A 15165-nucleotide genomic window follows, 5' to 3' on the forward strand; every position below is an offset into this window, starting at 1 on the left:
GGTCAAAAGGAGTGCAACTTGACAACCACCAAGTGCTGTGCATCTGTCATTTATACATTGTACATTAATTGTATTATACATGCTTTACATAAATTATTTCTAATAGAAAACAGCTAAAACAAGTGACCATGTAAATGAGTAAATTTGTATTGTCTTGACAAATGTTGTCAATAGTACTTTTGGGTTGAAAGGGTAGATGACAAAAAAAAATTTGGAAAGGTTTTATGCAAGCCCTGCTTCATATATTGGAAAGAGGGCATTCATTGTATGAATGTGGATAGATAGTCATTTTAAGGATAAACATTTCGTGAAAAATTTTATCGGAACAATAACACTAAATAGCAGTTTCTCTGTTTTATTTAATAAATTTGCAACACGAGAACTTTACATTATATTAACTATATTTCCTTATTGCCTCTAGAAATGCAAAGTTACAGTTCAGTGCTTCGTCCTCTTATAACTGACTAAAAGGGGGCAATTTTTGGAACAACAGACAGAGACGTACAGTGGTGCCAACATGAAGTTAGCAAATGCTCCCAGAATACAAGTAGCACCTAATTTACAGGAATGATTCCAATCACAAACATGAGATACACAATGTAACATATGAGAGTTGAAGGTATTCGGTATTAAAAGATCCCCCAAGTTCAATGTGTGTGTGGAAATCTCTTGAAATTATGTGCAGCAGAAAAGTATGCATGTTTGACAATTATTATAGTTATTGTAAAAACTGAATTATTAGACATTAAGAAGCCATTGACACCACTAATCTCAGTGAAAGGCTGGAGGGGGTTCAAATAAGCTAGTTTTAAATACCCTCCTTGAGGTTCAACCTCAAGTCAATTATCTCCTTTGAAAATTGGTCCTCAGTGAAGTTATTTGAAGCCAGGTTTATAACTACCGAGTGCTTATTGGTCATATCTTCTGTTAAATACAAGATCAATAGAATAACACAACATGCGCTAATAAATCATGTAATGAAAATTGTCATATGCTATTTTTGAGATTTATCAGTGAAATGTTTCCTTTTGTATGCTATCTGGACAGTCTGAAAGACAATGAAGGTATTACAACTGTAAAGAAGTCTGTTCTTGCACTTAAATAAATGAATGTAAGAAAGATGTTGAAAAAACTAGTTTGTCATTGAGACCAACTTGATAGCTGTGGTGTAGTACACACACCATAGCAATGTTACAAACACCAATTCTATACAACACATTTCATTGGAAACTGAGGAGCCACGAGAACATTTAGCAAGATGCACACAAAAAAGATCACCCAAAGTTTATATATAAAACAACGTCTCTGTCTACTGAACCTATAACGAAGACTAGCAATTGTAAATAGAATACCCCACTACCGTGATCACAAAAGTTATAACAAGTCATTACAATATCTAACAGTTCATACTTGGAGAACTATTTTCATTTTAAAATCCCAAGTGGTTGCAGACTGAGTGACCTTTCCAGTACCACTGTAGGTGACATTAGTGTGGCCATATCACCAGCTGATCATGAAGCGCCTTCCATGCCGAGGTCAGCTGGAGTCACAGCCAAGTAGGCCACCATTTGTAAACAACCCCAAGATATTCAGTGATTTTTTACTCAGTTCCAAGTTAAATATGATACACAGGCCAAAAAAGTTCCTACAAATTTCATTTTAACTTCTGAAATGAGATCTAACCCTGAATAAAGTAGCATGATTTTGTCTAGGTTTCATATGTAGTAGTTACAAACAAATAACTGTCAGGATATACCTCTATATGTCTTCACCATCAACCCTCTTGTGCCTCGTCACCTAACAGCCAATCTTGCTTTAAACCACTCTGATACCTTTCATCAGAAAATATCTAAATTACTTGAAATGCATTGTAACCTATAGTAACCTTTAGATTGTGTACTACTTCAATAAAGTTTTAATGCAATACATATTTTTGTAACCATTTAAAGAGCACTCATATTCACATACATTTCCAATCTGGAAATAATTCTAAATTCAATGTTAACCTAAATACTGTACACATATTAGATCTAAGTGACACTGCGCTACCTCGCAAACGTGGGAGACAGCGACAAAGCAAAATAAAAAAAAATGAAAAATATATACATATATTTCATTCTGCAAAACTTTGCATAAACTTACAGTTTAGTAAAAGGCATTTGAAAGCTGTCCACAGTTCAGTGACCAGAAACAAAATCTTTGATATATTTGATTTTTTAAAATAATATAGCCTGACTTTAATGTTAGTAACCATTAATTTCAATATCAGTCACAACACGCTTAAACTTTATTGAAGACCTGACACATACAGGACTGACTACCAACCTGTGGCTTAATCCAGGTTATGTCAGTAACTGACTCTCCTTGAAAAGGTTGGTCGCTAGGGTTGCAATGACACTGACTCTGCCAGCATAGCTAACACTGAGGACTGTAATGGTAGCTGATTCCACCACAGTTGACTGTAAGAAATGCATCAGTTGATCTTTGTCCCCTAACATGGCTGTCTTTGAGGTAAGGCATATTGACCTTCCCCTCCCTAGAAAAAGGCTGACTGCAAGGGTTGTAATTGGTAAGCCCACACAGGAAATTTGATTCCCAGGATTCATGTGGTATGAAAAGTCTTGGTACCAGACCTCTCATAGTAAATTCAATTTAAAAATCTTTTAGTAAGAGCTCTCACAGCAACGTAACTTTTTAAGCATCTCATCTGACAAGAAATACATTTGCTCTGATTTTAATTATGGATCTTAACAAAATCAATTGTATTGTTTTCGTAACTGGCCTTCTGGGACAAATGGTATTGTATGGGTTGCATCAGTCAGCCTTCCTCCCTCCCCTGCCCAGCAAGATTGACTGTCAGGATTCATGGGGCTGACCTAACCTTCCCCCTGGTAGGGTTGACTGGGAGACTGGTGAGTATGTTCAGAACCTGGTGCCATTTCTAAATATGTATTGATGGCTGAGGATTGATACAAGTTCTCTGGAGAGGGTTAGAGCAGATGGCTCAATAGACAAGGTCATTTATAGTTATAATGGGTAATGTATGATTATTTTGGATAGGGAATAGTTAGTTGAGGAGGTAATAGGGACATCTCACAGATTCTAAATTAGGGAATAAGGCAAGCTAGGTACTACAGGTGAATATTAATTTACAATGAAATATACTTGATAATGTAATCATAGTGTATAATGAAAGAATTATCAACAATAGTGGCACCAGGTTCTTCTGATACACATCTTGGCAGCATGAATACAAAAGGTCCCATTCTACATATACAACAAGGGGGCAAGTCCTAGACCTCTTGACCACACAGAAGTCACTGACAGTGTCTACCTGTGAGACTGGACCACACTTCCAAACTGCTCCAGTGCTGAGAGTTTACGTCACAGGAAAGTAAAGTGTATAATTTCTTCAACAACAGCTACTGGAATTTTTAGTAATATATCATGTCCTGTCTTAAGTTCTTAGCACCAATGCTTTGAAATTCAGGAACATGCTGCAGATACCATACTATTGTTTAAAGAAAACACATACCTGAGTTAGTGGTAAAATCAACACACTGGAGGGGTTCAGGAATATGGTCAAGGATGATCAAAAGGGGAGGGAGTAAGAGATAAGGAGGGATAGCTAGATAGATAGAGAGAAAGTGTGAGAAAATGTTTGTTACTGAGAGCTCTCTAAACTGTGAGTAGCTACAGGTCAACTAAGCAAGTGTTGATCAAGCAACTCCCTACTGTAACTTTCTTTAGTTATGGAGAATTAATTCACATTTCCATTAAGAAGCTAAAACTAATAACATTCTGCTGTAAGGATATATAAACATCATATTGAACAGACAACATAAATATGATCTAGTAAAATTCGATTTCACCTAGCTCGAAAAAAGACATTGGTACATATAAAATATGCACATCACAACAAAACAATAGAAAAGTCTTTAATTTCCATAAAGAATGTGAGAAAACAATGTTTTATACAAGTCTAAACACTTACGTTACCTGTCTGACGCCCCGCCTGACGAGTAAACATAATAGCTATACAACCTAGGCTGGTAAGATGATAGGTGGGAGGGAGGGGGAGGCAGGGGTGGCAAGGATAAGAGCCACAACTAGGAGAGTTAGATATGGTCATGATACCTTCAGCCACCCCAGCCTCTGTACAGCTTCAACAAGGAGAGAACGACCATTATGTCGATGTCCTAGAAATTAGTATGGGGATCCTAAAATACTACTCGGAACCTCGCGGGTACGTCAACTTATGGTTAAATCTATAGTTGCACAGGTCCATCCAGGATACCCAATATTCCTCGTGCTGTGTGATACTTGGCAGAGTCTCTTGCTATTATGGCTGGGGTGTGTGATCATCCAAGAACCACCCCGAAAAGCAGGAAGCCCGCAGCGGTGTGGACGACCTATATGACCTGAGCCTCACCACAGGCCAGGCCTCACTACCCATATGAAACATCCACGTGACCCTGTATCTGTTCATATTGTTCACATTATTTTGTCACAAATCACTTTCCTGCAATGTGTCTTGAAGCGTGTTTGGCAGCCGAGGGAGCAGCTTGTGTGATTCTGACAGTTTGTCAAGTGTGTGTACCTTTGAATTGTGAGGTCCAAGGGTGTGGATGCAGTTCTGGGCTATGGGCATGGGTGTGGCCCAGACATGTGTAGGTAGTGGCCATTTCTTCACAGGTTAGCCAAGTGTCAAACGACCGAGATACACACTGTTGCCTACAGAGCTTGATGCATGGCTCATCAGCAACCATTAAGTAGTGTTAATCCACTGTGTTTCTGTTTTTGAGTTAATGAACAAGAAGCACTATGACAGACCACACGCAAATTAAATAGCAAAACTTTATATATATAATATATATATATATATATATATATATATATATATATATATATATATATATATATTCATCTGAGTATACGTTCTTTCATTCATAATACTGAAGAATACTTGAAATACTGATTAAACTCTTTCATATGCAGAAAACATTTTCTTTTAATATCACCAGTCAGCTACACAGCGTAGACAAGTAGGCAAAAACAAAATATCTACGAGCATATAAAATACACACAAACAGTCCTTTAAAGATTAGATTCACTATATGAAAAACTTGACTTAACAAGAGCCGTCGACCAGTTGCATGTCATGGCCAGTGCAGCAGTGACCAAGATCTCTGCAGATACTTCCCATAAACTCGTGCCAGTAACAAAACAAACAGATTATAATTTCAACGATATTTATCACTGACAGGCCCCCTTTTGGAAACACAGAGTGTTGATGTTGCAAGGGCCAGGTGTGTCGTTAGTGGGCAACTTAGCTATAGGGTTGCCCACCATCCTGCATCATGGTGGCAGGTCTCATGGCAAAGCTCAGGGCTCGACCACGCTCTTGTTCTGCTCTGTTGTTGTTACTGTTGCTTATGCTGATACTGTGGTGGAGCAGCGCGGCCCACCATCCCAGGCTCGGCTAGAAGGGTACACCAGGTGCGTGGTGGGCAACGGGCCCCAACATGGTAGTGCGGTGGTATGAGAGTCGCGCGGCGCCTTCCCCTGCGTGCGGTTCTGCAGCCCCAAGCAACCAGGTGGAATAAGGGGCTGGGCCGAGCCCTGTGCACTGCCGTGGCCCAGATCTGAGGGTTGGAGGACCTCACAGAGGCCAGGCAGGAGCCAACCACACTTACAGCCCCTCGCAGTGGCCATTGGAATAGGCGGTGCCATACCCATGTACAGGTGGGTAGCGGTTATGATACTGGCCGTACGGGTGCAGGTTTGCGCGGAATCCGTAGTTGGGGTGGCCATTGGGAAGGCAGTGTGTGAGCGAGTGTGGGGAAGCGCGCGGCGCTGAATCTCATATGTAATTTACAGACTGAAGCGATTTCTCTTGCTTACCGAGGCGGGACGGTTTGGAGTCGGAACTTTCTCCCCCTTGCACCTCATACACGAGCTGGGTGACTAATTCAGCAATGAGTACAGGGTCCATGGTGGGTGCCAGGTTGCACAACACAAACCAGTCACTGAGGTTGTGTGCATTGATGAACCGCTCCAAGGTATCTTCGGGCACTAGCTTAGCGCTGAACTTGAGGCGCAATCGACGTGCTGGCTTGCATGTAACGAGCACTAGCATATACAAACCCCGTAGCAGTGACAGTCCAAACAACATGCAATACCAGAAGTACAGGAACAGGAAGATCTTATCGTTAAAGCAGTTGATCGGGAGGAGGCAGAGTGGGTAGTAACTGTTGATGGTGCCTCCACGACTGTGATATTGTAGTTTACACACAGTCAGGCGGGGGAACCTTGCTGTCATGGGAGAAATTGTTGTGTTGGTTGCATTGTGCATAAAGTTGACCCAATCCAAACCGTAGTTGTAGAAGTCACCTCCCAGGAACACGTCAGTAAGGATGAAGAAGGAGGCAAGCAGGGCAATTGCTAATAGTTCCGTCAAAAGATACTGCCAAAGCCAGTACTCGTGATTCCCCCTCGTCTGCTTCATATGCCACACCAAGAAGTTCTTTTTATCTTCCCAATCCTCACGACGCCGAAGGTTGGTGAAGTCAAAAGGGAGGCACTGGCTGTGAGTAAGTTGATGCCAAATCTGCCGTGGCAGGTAGATAACTAGTGCCTCAATCAGCAGGAAGAATGTCACCCACTGGTAATATGAGATCTCCCTTCGAGAGCTCTGACCTTCCACAAACTGGCCGAGGTTAGGGTAGATAACATTTTTACCAACCTGGAAAAAAGGGCAAGTATTAGACTTGACATGCAATAATGATGTATATACATTGATGTTAGATAAAAAAGAGAGCAAATCATTGAATGTAATTGATTTGGAAGCTGTGACTTAGTTTCTATAAACAAAATGGGATAAAAAATTAATACATTTTTGTAGCATTCAGAGTACAGTATTATGTCAGCATAGCAGTCATCTAAGGATGATTACAAACTACACCAGAATGTGAAAGGTATTCATGTTTGAAATGAGTTTAATGTAGCTTATGTACTAAAATGTACCAGCATATAAAAGATACTGCACACAGAAATGATTTAGAAATTGGTTCATGCCCATGATTTATGGAAAAAAAGTTGCTTTCCATTCTCAATTCTACTGTACCTACATATATTTTTCATACATATTTGCCGTTCCCTGTGTTAAAGAGGAAGCCTCAAAATCAAAGGACTGAGCCTTAGTGGGAAAATCCTCACTTGGCCCTCCTTTTGGAAAAATAAATACTGGAGGGGTGGATTTCCAGCCCCCCATTCCCACCCCTTTTCGTTGCCTTCTATGACACACAGGGAATACATGGAAAGTATACTTTCCCTCCTATCCTCATGGATAATATATATACAATCTATCCTCGACATACATCCAAGGTCCATTCTGACCAACCAGTCAGATCTCGAAATGGATGTTAGTCAGACATATGTCAGCATGGCATGTAAAATTCATATATCTGTACAGCATTCTTTTCTCATACTTACTTTCTATCATGATTATCTCATTTCTTATTAACCAGCTTTATCATACAATTCTGTAGTTTCTTTTTACCTTTTATTTATGATTCTTTAATTCATATTTCATTTTCATTTCTACATTATGCAAGATCTATCGTGATTATCTCATTTTAGTCTAACCAGTTTTATGAACAGATATTTTCTATTAAATCACACTATTATGGTTTAAAAAAATCTTTGGTTTATATTATACCTTTTCAACAGCTCCTTTGTTAGCCCTTGCTGCTTCACCGATAACTCGAACAATGTGCAAGATATATCTTCTTTTAAATCTACTGAAGCAACCATGACTTGCTGTGAAGTTCTTGATGTAATCCTCACCTGCTTGCTCCTTCAAAGTCTAAAAAAATTTCTAGCCTTCACCTGAATTGTTAGTATGCTTAGTGGCACACATTGTTTAATTTGATCTTCCATCCACAGCATCAAAAACTTTTCCATTTCATGGATGGGCTCTTGTCATTGCTTTGTTAATATTGTTGACTTCATGACTGCTGAACTTTTCACCGACTCAGGTATTTTTTCTTTGTCCTTTAAAATTGTAGAAACTGTTGTATGGGACAACTGTAGATAACATGCAATCACATTAATTTTTTTCCTCCTTCATTTTGGGTGATTACCTTCATTTTCAATTCCAAATCAAGCATCTTCCTTGGCTTCTTGCCAGATCTACCAATGTGACGGGTTTTCCTCTTGTCTGTCATCTTTGGGTTTAAATACAAAAATGCTTATCCAGCACAAAAATTCATTGGATTCACTTGAATAACACACACTTACTGAATGGGAAATGAGAACGAGAACTGAGAGAGATGCCAGGATATCACTTGATAGTCACTACCATATGCAAGCAGCTGTTAGCACTGGCAAATGTACAATCATGCTTAATTTCTATATTTATCTATACTTTCTATTTTCAATTTTTCCAGTCGTGTGAACAAATGGTCATAAGTTGCATAGGTCATATGTAGGGGATAGACAGTGTGAACAAATGTGGCCATTTTTTTTTTTTTTTCTATTTTCCTGGTGCTACCGTAATGAAGCAGGGGGTAGTGATGCTGTTTCCTGTGGGGTGGGGTAGTGACAGGAATGGATGAAGGGAAGCAATTATGAATATGTACATATGTACATTTGGACGATTTTTGCAGGGAAAAAATGCAAATGAGTGGGAGATGTATAAAAGAAAGAGGCAGGAGGTCAAGAGAAAGGTGCAAGAGGTGAAAAAGAGGGCAAATAAGAGTTGGGGTGAGAGAGTACCATTAAATTTTAGGGAGAATAAAAAGATGTTTTGGAAGGAGGTAAGTAAAGTGCGTAAGAAAAGGGAGCAAATGGGAACTTCAGCGAAGGGGGCTAATGGGGAGCTGATAACAAGTAGTGGTGATGTGAGAAGGATATGGAGTGAGTATTTTCAAGGTTTGTTGAATGTGTTTGATGATAGAGTGGCAGATATAGGGTGTTTTGGTCGAGGTGGTGTGCAAAGTGAGAGGGTTAGGGAAAATGATTTGGTAAACAGAGAAGAGGTAGTAAAAGCTTTACGGAAGATGAAAGCCAGCAAGGCAGCAGGTTTGGATGGTATTGCAGTGGAATTTATTAAAAAAGGGGGTGGCTGTATTGTTAACTGGTTGGTAAGGTTATTTAATGTATGTATGATTCATGGTGAGGTGCCTGAGGATTGGCGGAATGCTTGCATAGTGCCATTGTACAAAGGCAAAGGGGATAAGAGTGAGTGCTCAAATTACAGAGGTATAAGTCGGTTGAGTATTCCTGGTAAATTATATGGGAGGGTATTGATTGAGAGGGTGAAGGCATGTACAGAGCATCAGATTGGGGAAGAGCAGTGTGGTTTCAGAAGTGGTAGAGGATGTGTGGATCAGGTGTTTGCTTTGAAGAATGTATGTGAGAAATACTTAGAAAAGCAAATGGATTTGTATGTAGCATTTATGGATCTGGAGAAGGCATATGATAGAGTTGATAGAGATGCTCTGTGGAAGGTCTTAAGAATATATGGTGTGGGAGGCAAGTTGTTAGAAGCAGTGAAAAGTTTTTATCGAGGATGTAGGGCATGTGTACGTGTAGGAAGAGAGGAAAGTGATTGGTTCTCAGTGAATGTAGGTTTGTGGCGGGGGTGTGTGGTGTCTCCATGGTTGTTTAATTTGTTTATGGATGGGGTTGTTGGGGAGGTGAATGCGGGGGTTTTGGAAAGAGGGGCAAGTATGCAGTCTGTTGTGGATGAGAGAGCTTGGGAAGTGAGTCAGTTGTTGTTCGCTAATGATACAGCGCTGGTGGCTGATTCATGTGAGAAACTGCAGAAGCTGGTGACTGAGTTTGGTAAAGTGTGTGAAGGAAGAAAGTTGAGAGTGAGTGTGAATAAAAGCAGGGTTATTGGGTGCAGTAGGGTTGAGGGTCAAGTCAGTTGGGAGGTGGGTTTGAATGGAGAAAGGCTGCAGGAAGTGGAATGTTTTGGATGTCTGGGGGTGGATCTGGCAGCGGATGGAACCATGGAAGTGGAAGTGAATCATTGGGTGGGGGAGGAAGCGAAAATTCTGGGAGCCTTGAAGAATGTTTGGAATTCAAGAACATTATCTCGGAAAGCAAAATTGGGTATGTTTGAAGGAATAGTGGTTTCAACAATGTTGTATGGTTGCGAGGCGTGGGCTATGGATAGAGTTGTGTGCAGGAGGGTGGATGTGCTGGAAATGAGATGTTTGAGGACAATATGTGGTGTGAGGTGGTTTGATCGAGTAAGTAATGTGAGGGTAAGAGAGATGTGTGGAAATAAAAAGTGTGTGATTGAGAGAGCAGAAGAGGGTGTTTTGAAATGGTTTGGTCACATGGAAAGAATGAGTGAGGAAAGATTGACCAAGAGGATATATGTGTCAGAGGTGGAGGGAACGAGGAGAAGTGGGAGATCAAATTGGAGGTGTAAAGATGGAGTGAAAAAGATTTTGAGTGATCGGGGCCTGAACATGCAGGAGGGTGAAAGGCGTGCAAGGAATAGAGTGAATTGGAACAATGTGGTATACCAGGGTCGACGTGCTGTCAATGGATTGAACCAGGGCATGTGAAGCGTCTGGGGTAAACCATGGAAAGTTCTGTGGGGCCTGGATGTGGAAAGGGAGCTGTGGTTTCGGGGCATTATTACATGACAGCTAGAGACTGAGTGTGAACGAATGGGGCCTTTGTTGTCTTTTCCTAGCGCTACCTCGCACACTTGAGGGGGGAGGGGGTTGTTATTCCCTGTGTGGCGAGGTGGCGATGGGAATAAATAAGGGCAGACAGTATGAATTATGTACATGTGTATATATGTATATGCCTGTGTGTGTATATATATGTGTACATTGAGATGTATAGGTATGTATATTTGCGTGTGTGGATAATGATCAGACATCCCTCCAGTTGCACCTCTCAGCACATTAACATCCAAAAGTCTCTCTTTCGCACGCCTATCAATTAACACGTAATCCAATAACGCTCTCTGGCCATCTCTCCTACTTACATACGTATACTTATGTATATCTCGCTTTTTAAACCAGGTATTCCCAATCACCAGTCCTTTTTCATCACATAAATCTACAAGCTCTTCACCATTTCCATTTACAACACTGAACATCCCATGTATACCAATTATTCCCTCAACTACCGCATTACCCACCTTTGCAATCAAATCACCCATCACTATAACCCAGTCTTGTGCATCAAAACCACTAACACACTCATCAGCTGCTCCCAAAACACTTGCCTCTCATGATCTTTCTTCTCATGCCCAGGTGCTTATGCACCAATAATCACCCATCTCTCTCCATCAACTTTCTTACACTCTTATCACATACTCCCACAATGCCTGTTTCAGGAGTAGTGCTACTCCTTCCCTTGCTCTTGTCCTCTCACTAACCCCTGACTTTACTCCCAAGACATTCCCAAACCACTCTTCCCCTTTACCCTTGAGCTTCGTTTCACTCAGAGGCAAAACATCCAGGTTCCTTTCCTCAAACATACTACCTATCTCTCCTTTTTTCTCATCTTGGTTACATCCACACACATTTAGACACCCCAATCTGAGCCTTCGAGGAGGATGAGCACTCCCCGCGTGACTCCTTCTTCTGTTTCCCCTTTTAGAAAGTTAAAATACAAGGAGGGGAGGGTTTCTGGCCCCCCGCTCCCGTCCCCTTTAGTCGCCTTCTATGACACGTGAGGAATGCGTGGGAAGTATTCTTTCTCCTCTATCCCCAGGAAAATTATTATTTATATCCATTATACCTGATTGCCGTTTCCCGCATCAGAAAGGTAGTGCCAAGAAACAGACAAAGAATGGCCTATCCACTCACACACATATATGTACATAAACGCCCATACACGCACATATGAATATTGCTAACCTCTGCTTCTGCGAGGTAGCGCCAGGAAAACAGACAAAAAAAATGCCACATTCGTTCACACTCAGTTACTAGCTGTCATGTCTAATGCACTGAAACAACAGCTCTATCTACATCCAGGTTCTACAGGCCTTTCCATGGTTTACCCCAGACATTTCACATGCCCTAGTTCAGTCTATTGACAACAAGTCGACCCAGGTATACCATATTGCTCCAATTCACTCTATTCCTTGCACGCTTCTAACCCTCCTGAATGTTCAGGCCCCGATTGCTCAAAATCTTTTTCACTCCATCCTTCCACCTCCAATTTGGTCTCCTACTTCTTGTTCCCTCCACCTCTGACAAATACCCTTTGTCAATATTTCCTCACTAATTCTCTCCATATGTCCAAACCATTTCAACACACCCTCTTCATCTCTCTCAACCATTCTTTTTATTACCACACATCTCTCTTACCACCTCACACCACATATTGTCCTTAAACATTTAATCTCCAACACATCCACTCTCCTCCATACAACCCTATCAATAAGCCATGCCATTGTTGGAACTATAATTCCTTCAAACATACCCATTTTTGCTCTCCAAGATAAATTTCTCTCCTTCCGCACATTCTTCATTGCTCCTAGAACCTTCTCCCCCTCCCCACCCTGTGACTTACTTTCACTTCCATGGTTCCATCCAGTGCTAAGTCCACTCCCGGATATCTAAAACACTTCACTTCCAATTTTTCTCCATTAAAGACTAGGATAAGAAAGCAACAGGAAGTCAAGAGGCAGGTGCAAGGGTTGAAAAAGAGGGCAAATGGGAGTTGGGATGAGAGAGTATCATTAAACTTTAGGGAGTATAAAAAGATGTTTTGGAAGGAGGTAAATAATGTGTGTAAGACAAAAGAACAAATGGGAACATCAGTGAAGGGGGTAAGTAATAACAGGTAGTGATGAAGTGAGTATTTTGAAGGTATGTCGAATGTGTTTGATGATAAGAGTGGCAGATGTAGGGTGTTTTGGTCTGGGTGGTGTGTGAAGTGAGAGGGTGAGGGAGAATGGTTTGGTTACGAGAGAAGAGGTAGTGAAAGTCAGAAGGTTTGGATGGTATTGCAGTAAAATTCATTAAGAAAGGGTGTGACTGTGTTGTTGATTGGCTGGTAAGGATATTCAATGTATGTATGGATTATGGTGAAGTGCCTGAGGACTGGCAGAATGCATGCATAGTGCCATTGTACAAAGGTAAAGGGGATAAAGGTGAGTGTTCAAACTACAGAGGTATAAGTTTGTTGAGTATTCCTGGTAAATCATATGGGAGGGTATTGATTGAGAGGGTGAAGGCATGAACAGAGCATCAGATTGGGCAGGAGCAGTGTGGTTCCAGAGGTGGTAGAGGATGTACTGATCAGGAGTTTGCTTTGAAGAATGTGTGCAAGATTTACTTAAAAAAAACATGAATATGAATGTAGCATTTATGGATCTGGAGAAGGCTTAAGACAGGATTGATAAAGATGCTTTATGGAAGATCTTGAGAGTATATGGTGTGGGAGGTAAGCTGCTAGAAGTAGCAAAAAGTTTTTAACAAGGATGTACAGCAAGTGTATGAGTAGGAAGAGAGGAGAGTGACTGGTCCCCAGTGAAGGTCCATCTGCAGCAGGGGTGTGTGATGTCCCCATGGTCATTTAAATCTAAGGATGGGGTGGTTAGAGAGGTAAATGCAAGAGTTTTGGAAGAGGGGTGAGCATAAAGTCTGTTGGGGATGATAGGGCCTGGGAAATGAGTCAGTCATTCTCCAATGATACAGCTCTGGTGGCTGATTCAAGTGAGAAACTGCAGAAGTTGGTGACTGATTTTGGAAAAGTGAGTGAAAGGACAAGTTAACTGGGATGTAAGTATGAACGGAGAAAAATTGGAGGAAGTGAAGTGTTTTAGACATCTGGGAGTGGACTTATCAGCGAATGGAAACATGGGAGTGGAAGTGAGTCACACGGGGAGGGGGCAAAGGTTGTGGGAGCAATGAAGAATGTGTGGAAGGAGAGAATGTTACTTTGAAGAGCAAAAATGGGTATATTTGAAGGAATAGTAGGTCCAACATAATTATATGGTTGCGAGGCATAGGCCATAGATAGGGTAGTACGGAGGAGGGTGGAGGTGTTGGAAATTAAATGTTTAAGTACAGTATGTGGTGTGAAGTGGTTTGATCGAGTAACTAATTAAAGGGTAAGAGAGACGTGTGGAAATAAAAAGAGTTTGGCTGAGAGAGCAGAAAAGGGTGTGTTGAAATGGTCTGGACATATGGAGAGAATGAGTGAGGAAAGATTGACAAAGAGGATATATGTGTCAGAGGTGGAGGGAACAAGGAGAAGCGGGAGACCAAATCGGAGGTGAAAGGATGGAAAGAAAAAGATTTTGAGTGATCAGGACCTGAACATACAGGAGGGTGAGAGGTGTGCAAGGAATCGAGTGAATTGGAATGATGTGGCATACCCAAGTTGACATCCTGTCAATGAACTGAACTACGGCATGTGAAACGTCTACGGTAAACCATGAAAAGGTGTGTGAGGCCTGCACATGGATGGGAAGTTGTGGTTTTGGTGGATTGCACTGACAGCTAGAGACTGAGTGTGAACAAATGTGGCCTATTTTGTCCGTTTTCCTGGCACTATATCACTGAAGCAGGGGGTAGTGATACAGTTTTCTGTGGGGCTGGGTAGCGCCAGGAATCGAAAGCGAGCAAGTATAAATATGTACATGTGTATATATGTATATGTCTGTGTATGTGTATGTATATGTGTGCATGTGCCTGTATGGGCATTTGTGTATACAAGTGGACTGGCCATTCTTCGTCTGTTTCCTGGAGCTAACTCACTGATGTGGGAAACAGTGATCAAGTATAATAATATTTAGGGAAGTATTTAGAAATATGGAGGCAGTGATGGTTTGTGCAAAAGATGCATGTGGTATGAGAAAGGTGGGAGGTGGGCAGATTAGAAAGGGTAGTGAGTGGTGGGATGAAGTAAGATTGTCAGCGAAAGAGAAGAGAGAGGTGTATGGACGATTTTTCCAAGGAAGTAATGCAAATGACTGGGAGATGTATAAAAGAGAGCAGCAGGTGGTTAAGAGAAATGTGAAAGAAGTGAAAAAGAGGGCAAATGAGAGTTGGGGTGAGAGTGTACCATTAAATTCTAGGGAGAATAAAAAGATGTTTTAGAAGGAGGTAAATGGGGATGTAATAACAAGTAGTGATGAAGTGATGAGATGGAGTGAATATTTTGAAGGTTTGT

The 15165-nt window shown here is 41.2% G+C and overlaps 1 protein-coding gene across 11 annotated transcripts in view; it reads right to left on the reverse strand.

The window, feature by feature from the left end:
- Positions 1–341: 341 nt before the first annotated feature.
- The window catches only part of LOC139758001 (innexin inx2-like), a 419086-nt gene continuing 404262 nt past the window's right edge, over positions 342–15165 (reverse strand). For all 11 annotated transcript variants that reach the window (XM_071678973.1, XM_071678970.1, XM_071678966.1 and 8 more), the window contains one exon: positions 342–6745. In XM_071678973.1, the coding sequence (XP_071535074.1) occupies positions 5864–6745 (882 nt within the window). In that variant the 3' untranslated portion in view covers positions 342–5863. The remainder of the gene's footprint in view (positions 6746–15165) is intronic.

This window comes from Panulirus ornatus, chromosome 29 (genome assembly GCF_036320965.1).
Source record: "Panulirus ornatus isolate Po-2019 chromosome 29, ASM3632096v1, whole genome shotgun sequence".
Lineage (NCBI taxonomy): Eukaryota > Metazoa > Arthropoda > Malacostraca > Decapoda > Palinuridae > Panulirus > Panulirus ornatus.